The sequence below is a fragment of the Bos grunniens genome, chromosome 18, assembly GCF_055505025.1.
Source record: "Bos grunniens cultivar Pamir isolate PY7600 chromosome 18, Bosgru_T2T1.0, whole genome shotgun sequence".
NCBI classification, from domain to species: Eukaryota; Metazoa; Chordata; class Mammalia; order Artiodactyla; family Bovidae; genus Bos; species Bos grunniens.
The window spans coordinates 26003068-26012799 of NC_141182.1; the positions used below are offsets into that span (position 1 = coordinate 26003068).

Here is a 9732-nt window from a genome sequence, read left to right on the forward strand (position 1 = left end):
CAACCACCCACCCCCCACCACACACATGCTCACTGGGGCAACCACCCAGGGTCTAAAATGTGACCTTTTTGGGAGATTTCGTGGGAAAGTCTGGATTTCTGTCTTCATGGGGAAAATCAGAAGCTCTGGCCACACCAAATCTGCATTTCACCTGAGCACTGAGAAATCTCTGGTCCCCAGCCTCCATTTCTCTTGTTCATATGGTCGATTTGGCCCAGGAGAACCCCCTCCTCTGCCCGAGGCTCCCCTCAGCCAATTCCTAAGGTCACCTGGGCCTTTGCTTGGGAATAACTGCAGACCAAAGAGCAGTGGCCATCCCCGCTCCCTCAGTGGCTCCCTAGCTTGGGTGGGGGGCTGGCCCTGAGGAGAGGGGAGGGTGCTGTAGTACCTGTGAGCTTCGGGAGCCACAGAGACCTGAGCCTGGAGGGATGTGGGCGGAGTGAGAGCAGTCTCCTGGGTTCCTGGAAAGAGTCCCTCTGACTTTAGGACTAGACCCTCTCAGAGGCCCGTTTCTACCTGCTGGGGAGGTCAAGTCGGAGGCAGAGGAGAGGGGAAGGGAGAACCCTGAGGGAGTTGGAAGCCTGCAGTCCTACCTCAGCTCAGCTAGAAAGTCCCCAGGAGTCTGCCCTTAGCTTCCTGAGCCTCAGTTTCTTCATCTGTGAAATGGGTCTGCCAGCCTCATGGGCTGCTGCAGGGCTCTAAGCGGAGGATACAGCCCTTCTCCCTCCCCTCCCTCCCCCCACCCACCAGCCAGGGCTTCCAGCACTCACCCTGAGGACCCAGAGTAACCGCAGCCACTTCCTTCCCCACGCAGGGCTCCTCTGGTGGCTGGAGGGGTCAAACAGGGCCATGTGAGCCCCCAGTGATGCCAGCCCTGGTACAGGCGGAGCAGCCCTTGACCCACCCATGACCGAGCCCCAACAGGAACAAACAGCTCTATTCTCACAGTGGTCTCTGAAATCCTAGGGCCTTACCTCCCACCTGGGACAAAGTGTCTCCCAGGTCTACCACCTGGCCCAGAAAGCTGCCCCACTCAAGTGTGCAAACACTTACATTTGCATATAGACCCAGACACAGATATTTGTTTGTACACATGTACATGTATATGCCAGTCACATAAACATACACATACACATATATAGGCGTATACAAATATACTTGTGGTTTTGCACTGACACACAAATATGTACTCATAAACACATTATTTCAGGTCTATTAACACACAAATACACACAGAGGTGTGCATACATGCACAGGTGCACAAAATATGTACATAAATCTAGAGCTGTCCCAGATGTGTACCAGGAACCAGTGGCAGTCTGCAAACTGTTACTGGTCCACAATGTTTAAGAGGTTTGCAGCAGTGTGTATATCAACACACTGCTTCCTTTAAGGAGAAAGTCATACTGCAAAACAATACCAGCTGAACTAAGCAGTGTGCTTAATATATAGTAGGTTTATCTCTGGCAAGCTCCTGGTCTCCTCCTGGACTAGCAACAAATGGTTCAGGGCCTGGCTACTTTGATTAGGTCTGTTTTAGACTCTAGAGGTTAGAAAACAATGGCCAGTGGGCCAAATCCAGCCTAGTGATTGTTTTTGCAAATAAAGTTTTATTGGAACACAGCCACCATGTTCATTCATTTATATATTGTCCATGGCTGTTCTCACACTACAGTGGCAGAATTGAGTAATTAACAGAGATAGCGTGACCTACAAAGCATAAAATGTTTACTATCTGGCTGATTACAGAACCAGGATACCCCCACCCCCCACGTTTCACTTTGGCCCCAACTTTCTCTGTTCTGGAAGCTGGGTGGGGGCAACTGATCCAAGCTGGGGATTCTCTGAGCAGCGAGGCCAGCGTGACCTTCCTGGCCCTTCAGTTCTTACCAGGGACACTTCCTCTAGCTCAGTCTCCTCGGGAGCTGTTTCAGGCTTCGGCTCCAACTCTGGCTCTGGTTCTGTCCCCTCCTCCTCTTGCTTGGTCTTCTGAGGGGTCCCTGGGGGCTGAGGCAGCACCCTCTGGACCCAGCCCAGCATCCTGACACCTGCAGGGGACAAAAGTCCTTCAGTATCCCCTGAGAGCTCGAGGTTGCTCCCACCTTTCATGGGCTGCTTTTGTGAGTCACATATTTCCCTTTTCACTCATCATCTTTAAAGTACATTTTTGCAATTATACTTCCAGGTATTTTCCTTATAGAAGCATTCAAGCCCACACATATATGTGTAAAGAGGTGGGTCATGATTGTGTTAGAGAAAAAGATGAAAAATATCCACATATCCATCCGTGTGTTGTGTAGTCACTTAAGTCGTGTCTGACTCTTTTGTGAGCCCATGAACTGTAACCACCAGGCTCCTCTGTCCACAGGATTTCCCAGGAAAGAATACTGGAGTGGGTAGCCATTTCCTTCTCCAGGGCATCTTCCCAACCCAGGGATTGAACCCGTGTCTCCTGCATTGCAGGCAGATTCTTTACTGCTGAGCCACCAGGGAAGCCTGTAGGAGGCTGGTTATTGGGAAGTACCTAATTGTTCATCTGTAAGCAGAGCACAGACTAAATAAATATCCAATAATGGAATATTATGGAGCCATTGATTTTAAATAGATCTATTTGAACTAACATGGAAAGACCTACATGCTCCGGACTCCAGTCATGAGCAAATCGAGTAAATGCTCTATGCCTCAGTTTGCTTGTCTATAAAATGGGGACGTGAATAGTAGCTATCTTGTGGAGATAATCGTGAGGATAAAACAAACTGATGAGAGTGACTGGCACATGATGAGAGCTTAATAAATGTTGGCTGTGACTATTATTGGATGTCAAGCAAAAATGCTAATTTTAGATTATCATGTTCAGCAGAACCCCATTATAAATTTTTTAAAATACATGATGAGCAGCATGTGAATGGAAAATAACTTTTTTGTTTAATATATTATAAAAATTAATATATTTTCATGATTTAGAAAATTTTAAGATAAAATAACAGGCACCCTTTTTCGTGGTTTACTGTGATAGCTACCTTACATGGGTTCTGATTCTGGCTTTATACATCTTTAGGGAATGGGCAGCCCTGACCTTATGATTACACCCCCACAGGATGGCCCAGCCCAGCGAGTATCACACAGATCAATATATGCAAACTCCCAGCCCTTATAGGACCTTTTTGAGGCTGTGCTGGCATGGTGTGGCCTCCTTCCCCCGGCCATGGGCAGCCAAGGTATTAGAGTGCTTCTCTGTCCCTCCATTGCCAAGGACCCTGGTCCAGGGCTGCAAAGGGCAATCACAGGCCCAGGATCCCTGCCCCAGGGCCCAGCTCCACACTGCCTGCCCTTCTGCTCACAGCCCCGACTTCTGTCTCCACTCTGGCATCAGCGGCCCAACTCCTCCTAAGTGAAGCTATGGTTTGGGGACACCGCTCTTAGTGAGGGGGTCAGATCCCTGGCTCAGCTGCCAACAATGTGAACCTGGGCCAGACACGACATCTCTGGTCTTCCCTTTCCTTGTTGGGTGTGGGGGTGTCGACACTGATTTCCAAGGTTGGCAGAACCCCACATGGCATGTTTAGGATGGCAGATTTCACCACCCCAGCCAGGCACAGGCAGCTCCATAAGCCACGATCATTCATCCTTGTTCTCACCTCCGCCTCCTCCTCAGCCTCAGGAAAATAAGCATTTTTTCATCACCGCTTTATAGCTAAGGAAATGGAGGCACAGAGAGGTCAGGAGACCTGCCCAAAGTAACACAGCCAGTAAGTGACCCAGCTGCGCTTATGCTCAGTCTGGCCTGATTCCAAGTGTCCTACGTCTACCTGGAGGTGCTGACATTTGCCCAGGATTGGCTGCTTCTGCACCCCAGTGCTACGAGCCATTTCCCAGCAGGCAGCAATTCTGGCTTGTGTTTCTGAACCTTTTGGAAATGACTAGGGGAGCCTTCCCCACTCCAATTTTCCTTCTTTCCCCAGCCATTTCCTCCTGGATAGAAACACGTGCAGGTCCCTCCCGTCTTTTTGCCCTGTTGCTGCTGATTTCACATTGATGAGGGAGGCATAGGCAGGAAGGGGGCCTGGGAGTGATACTCAGAGCAACAATGGTACCTGGACCACCAGCCTTTCACAATCTTCCAGGGAAGCTGGGGGGATACAGATTCCTAGGCCCCTGTAAACACTCTGCAGGACCTGGAATCCATATTTCACAAGCTGCCTTGGAGATTCACTAAGGTTTGAGCCTCACAGGGAAAAATAGAAGCCTCAGGTTTCTAGCCTTGCCAGATTCTCCATGTCTAAATGCCTTGCTGGGAGAAGAGCATGGAAGGGGTCCCACAGAGCTGCCACCTCACCCTGAGTTACCTGCTCGGATGCCGTCCACCAGCCAGGACTTGCCTTCTTCCTGCTTCTCTCGGATGGCCTCTCAGACACAGCGGGGATTAATTGGCAGCAGCAGGGCTGTGTGCAAAGGATTAGGAGACTCTAGAGAGGGTGGGGAGGTGGTGGTGGAAGAGAGGCAATCGATGCCAAGGGGGCTGTCAGCAACCCCCCAGGGGCCAGCAGGGATCTGGGCCTCAGGGAAGGAGCTCTACGCGACCCTGGTTGGGGCATCATGATTCCCCATAGACCTTGGCCAACCCACCTAGTGATGGTAGGAGAATAACTGCTTACAGCCCCCAGGGGACCCTGGGAGACTCCTCAAGGTGACAGGGGCTCATCAGTCTCAGTCAGCAGTGGCAGCAGGCACATCCCAGCTCTCCAGCCCTAATGGAGGGACTCAAGCAGGGTCTTTCTGTCCCAGAATCTTCTGTAGCTTGGGCAGGGTCTCAGCACCCCTGCCTTGGGATCCATCAGAATGGCTGTAGTCCCAGGGCTGGGCCTTTAGGGAGGATCAAAGGACTGACTGCATTCAAGCCAGCCTCCTGAACTGAAGTCATACCCTAGAGGGGAGATGGTGATCTCAGGGGAGAAGGGGAGAGGAACAGAGACCCAGTGCAAAGGGGTTCAGTGAGGTGACAGGACCTGGGTGGGGGGCAGGGCGGTGGGCTGTTTAGCAAAAGGCAGGGGACTTAAAAAGCAGAGATATCACTTTGCCAACAATTTGTAGAGTCGAAGCTATGGTTTTTCCTGTAGTCATATACGGATGTGAGTTGGATCATAAAGAAGGCTGAGCACTGAAAAACTGATGCTTTCAAATTTTGCTGGAGAAGACTCTTGAGAGGCCCTTGGACTGCAAGAAGGTCAAACCAGTCAATCCTAAAGAAATCAACCCTGAATATTCATTGGAAGGAATGATGCTGAAGCTGAAGCTCCAATACTTTGGCCACCTGATGGGAAAAGCCCACTCATTGGAAAAGACCCTGATGCTGGGAAAGATTGAAGGCAAGAGGAGAAGAGGGCAAAAGAAGATGAGTCCACTGACTCAATGGACATGAGTTTGAGCAAGTTCCAGGAGATAATGGAGGACAGAGGAGCCTGGTGTACTGCAGTGCACAGACTCACAGAGAATCAGACATGACTTAGCGACTGAACAACAGGGGACTTGACTTGATTATCTACAACATTTCTCAACCTTGCCTGTGTGCCAGGCAGTGTGCCAGCCCCTGCACACTGAGAAAGATAGAAATCGGACCTGCCCTCACAGAGCTTCTGTTCCAACGGAAGATTCAGAAATAAAAAAATTAACAATGAATTTAAAAATATTGCAGATATGCTGAGTGCCATGAAAGAAACACACAGAAAAGAGATGTGTATGAGGTGGGGGTGGGCATAGGTGCCTCTACGCAGAGGCAAATATTTGAGCTGAGACGTAAGATTTAAGTGAATGGTGTTTCAGATAGAGGACACTGGAAGGGTGAATAGAGGTCCTGAGGCTGAAATAAGCTTGGATGCCCCTGAGGGACAAAGTGGGACCAGGGGCTTAGTGGGGGCAGGGGAGAGTGGTAGGAGATGAGGTCCAGCACAAATCACGTAGGGCCTGTAAGCCACAGTCAGAAGCTTGGGTTTTAGCTGATGGCCCATGGAAGCCCACGATGGTTCAGTTTAGAACAGGGGCCAGACACAATCTGTGAAGTTGCTCTCTGGTGGGCAGGTGTGGAAGCAAGAAACTAGTCAGGAGGTAGTGGAGGAGCAAGCCACTTTGTGACTGGATGACCCATGGGCTCTCCTTCTTATGCTAAAACTCAGATATGCAACTCACCCGCAAGGCAACTGGTATCAGAGGATGCTCTTTCTGTCAGCAAGGTTGGACACCAATGGCAGAGCTCAAGGTGGCCCCAGCCATGCTTTGTCAATACCTGGCTGCTGGGGATCAGCGCTCCTCCCCCAGGCATCTCCAGCCAGACCCCTTCTAGGAAGAGCCAGCTCTCCTACTCTTTCTGGGTGCCCAAGTGATGGCCTATATCATCGGTGACACCTCCTCAACAGAGGCCAGGGCAGAGATGATGAGGCTTGGACTAGGGTGGCAGGAGAGAGAAAAGGGGAGAGGAGGGAAGAGGGTGGTATTGAGGGTGTTCAGCTTGGGAAGAGTTTTGGGGGAAAGTCATGAGCTCCACTTGGTTACAATGTCTGAGAGACATCCGAGTGGAAGTGTGCAGTGGGTAGCAAGAGGTGTGTGAGTGTTGCGGTGGTGGCAGGGGTGGGGAGTGGGGTGGGGTTGGAGTTTAGGAGAGCCTGGAGATAGAAATTTTGGAGGCATCAGCTCAGCTTGTAAATGACAGTTAAAGTTGCAGGACTGATTGAATCCAGTGTAAAGAAGAGAAGGACCAAAGATGATGCCTGGAGCACACTGGCTTGGTGTGATTTGGGGAAAAGGAAGAGGGGCTGGGAAAGGAAACTGAAGGAGCCGCTGGGGAGGGAGTGGGAGGACCAAGAAGTGGAGTGTGCTGCAGCCAAGACAGGTGAGTGTATTGGGAAGAGGAGTGGTCTCCTGGGACCACCAGGTGAGCAGAGGCTGAGCTGTGCCCCCAGGCTGGGCAACCTGGAGCATGAAGCGTGGGCAGTGGGCAGAGTCAGGTGGGCCTGGCTGAAGAGTAATGGGCTCTAGGGTGAGGAAAGTGAATGGGGCTCAGCCACACCCCCATTGGATGACTCTCCTAAAAATATACACAGATAGTAAAAAGCCAGACTCAAAAGATCCCAATGGTTTGTGCATACAAAGCTCAGAAAGAGCATTATCAGCCTGTCTTGTCTATATGGCTGCAAACGTAGATAGTGAAACTACAAAGAGAAGCAGAGGGGGTCTTCCCTGGTAGTCCAGTGGTTAAGACTTCACCTTCCAATGCAGGGGGTGTGGGTTTGATCCCTGGTAGAGGAACTAAGATCTGCATGCCTCAGGGCCAAAAAACATAAGACAGAAGCAACATTGTAACAAATGCAATAAAGACTTTAAAAATGGTCCACATTGAAAAAATCTTAGGAATGAAAAAAAGAAAAGCAGTGGTTATACTACTCAGCCACCAGACTGGTTACTTCTTTCAGGAGGTGGGATTGGAAAAGGGGCTGTGGAAGCTCCTAGGGATTGGCAGGGCTCTAACATGTTTTCTTTAGCTGACCTCAATTTTTTAAAACATTATCGTAGTATAACTTGTATGCCATAAAATTCACCCATTTTAAGTGTACAGCTCAATGATTTTTAGTAAATTGACTGGACAATGCCACATCTACTTTCAAAAAATAAACTACTTCAGAGCATTTCCATCACCCCCAATAAGATCCTTCATGCTCATCGCTACTGATGCTGCTAAGTCGCTTCAGTCATGTCCGACGACCCCATAGACAGCAGCCCACTAGGCTCCCCCATCCCTGGGGTTCTCCAGGCAAGAACACTGGAGTGGGTTGCCATTTCCTTCACACGAAATGGCACGAAAGTGAAAAGGGAAAGTGAAGTCGCTCAGTCATGTCCGACTCTTAGCGACCCCATGGACTGCAGCCTACCAGGCTCCTCTGTCCATGGGATTTTCCAGGCAAGAGTACTGGAGTGGGGTGCCATTGCCTCCGTCATGCTCATTAGTCACTCCCCATTCCCACCCCCAGGCCCAGGCAACCACTAAAGTGTTTTCTGTCTCTAAAGATGTGCCTTTTCTAGACATCACACACAGATGGATTGTATAATGTGTAGAGTGTTTTTGTATTTGGTTTCTTTCATTTAATATAATGTTCTGATGGTCGTTCACAGTGTGGCATGTATTCATAATTCTTACCTTTTTCATTCCCAAGAGTATTCCATGGTATAGATATATCACAGTCTGTTTATCTATTCATTAGTCAACTTAAATTGTTTCCATATTTTGGCTATTATAATGAATGCTTCTATGAACATCTGCATGCAAGTCTTTGTGTGGACATATATTTCTCCTGGGAAGATTCTTAGGGGTAGAATTTCAGGGTCATATGGTAAATTTAAGGCTTCCCGGGCGGTGCTAATGGTAAAGAACCCACCTGCCAATGCAGGAGATGCAAGAGATGAAGGGTTCGATCCCTGGGTCGGGAAGATCCCCTGGAGAAGGAAATGGTAACCCACTCCAGTATTCTTGCCGGGAGAATCCCATGGGTGGAGGAAACTGGAGGGCTACAGTCCATGGTGTCACAAAGAGTCAGACATGACTAAAGCGAGTTAGCACACACACACACTCATGGTAAATCTATGTTTCATGTTTCAAGAGACTGCTACACTGTTTTGCCAAGTAGTACCCCTCAACTGGTGGTTACAAGTCTCACTTTTTCAGTCATGTCCGACTCTTTGCAACCCGGTGGACTGTAGCCCACCAGGCTCCTCATCATTCCATGGGATTTCCCAGGCAAGAATACTGGAGTGGGTTGCCATCTCCTTCTCCAGGGGATCTTCCCGACCCAGGGATCAAAGCTGGGTCTCCCGCATTTCAGGCAGATGCTTTACACTCTGAGCCACCAGGGAAGTCCAGTAATTATGAGTTATATTACATATTTAAGCACTTTTTAGATTTTGTTATTTTTTAAGATTTTTTTAACGTGGACCATTTTTAAAGTCTTTATTGAATTTGTTACAGTATTGTTTCTTCTTTTTTTTTTTATGTTTTGTTTTTTGGCTGGGAGGCATGCGGGATCTTAGCTCCCCAACCAGGGACTGAACCCACACCCCTTGCATTGGAAGTGCAGAGTCTTAATGACTGGACCGTCAAGGAACCCCTGGATTTTGTTAAATTTTTAACTTTAAAAGAGTGAAAAATTTTCAATGAGGTGGTGAATGAAGTCAACTCTAGGAAATTTTTCTCTAAGGGGTGGAACTTGGAGATGCTGCTCTGGGGGCTGGATGGAACACTACACTTGAGGAGGAGCAGCTAGGGAGCCAAATCCTACAGGAATCTCACAGCAGGGGTCCCACAGCCCATTAGGTTCAGCAAGTGGACAGGTGTATGCAAAGCACATGCCAAGATATGCAAATAAGTTAGTGTCTCCACAGGGTTCCCTCATGGGGCTGGAAGGATTTCCCACTTTCCGTAATTCTTTTTTTTTTTTGGCTGCACTATGTAATCTGCAAAGATCTTAATCCCCCGAACAGAGACTGAACCCAGGTCCACAGCAGTGAAAGCGCTGAGTCGTAACCACTGGGCTGCCCAGGGATCTCCCGCAGTGGTTCTGACCACTTCAGGGTGCTTGGCTTAGGCCCTCATGACCTCGCTTGGGGAAGGTGGGAGGGAAGCTGCAGGCCTACAGGGGGCTGGCCGTGGAGTATCACCTGCTAATCCCTGTCCTGCTGAGGCCACCAATC

At 49.3% G+C, this 9732-nt stretch overlaps 1 protein-coding gene across 1 annotated transcript in view; it reads right to left on the minus strand.

The window, feature by feature from the left end:
- CNGB1 (cyclic nucleotide gated channel subunit beta 1) overlaps positions 1–2094 on the minus strand; it is a 66670-nt gene extending 64576 nt beyond the window's left edge. Inside the window, exons 1-3 of the mRNA XM_086349379.1 lie at positions 1891–2094; positions 771–828; positions 389–461 (exon numbers count right to left, since the gene is read on the minus strand). Coding sequence (XP_086205505.1) covers positions 389–461; positions 771–828; positions 1891–2040 — 281 coding nt within the window. The 5' untranslated portion in view covers positions 2041–2094. The remainder of the gene's footprint in view (positions 1–388; positions 462–770; positions 829–1890) is intronic.
- Between the last annotated feature and the right edge of the window lie 7638 nt (positions 2095–9732).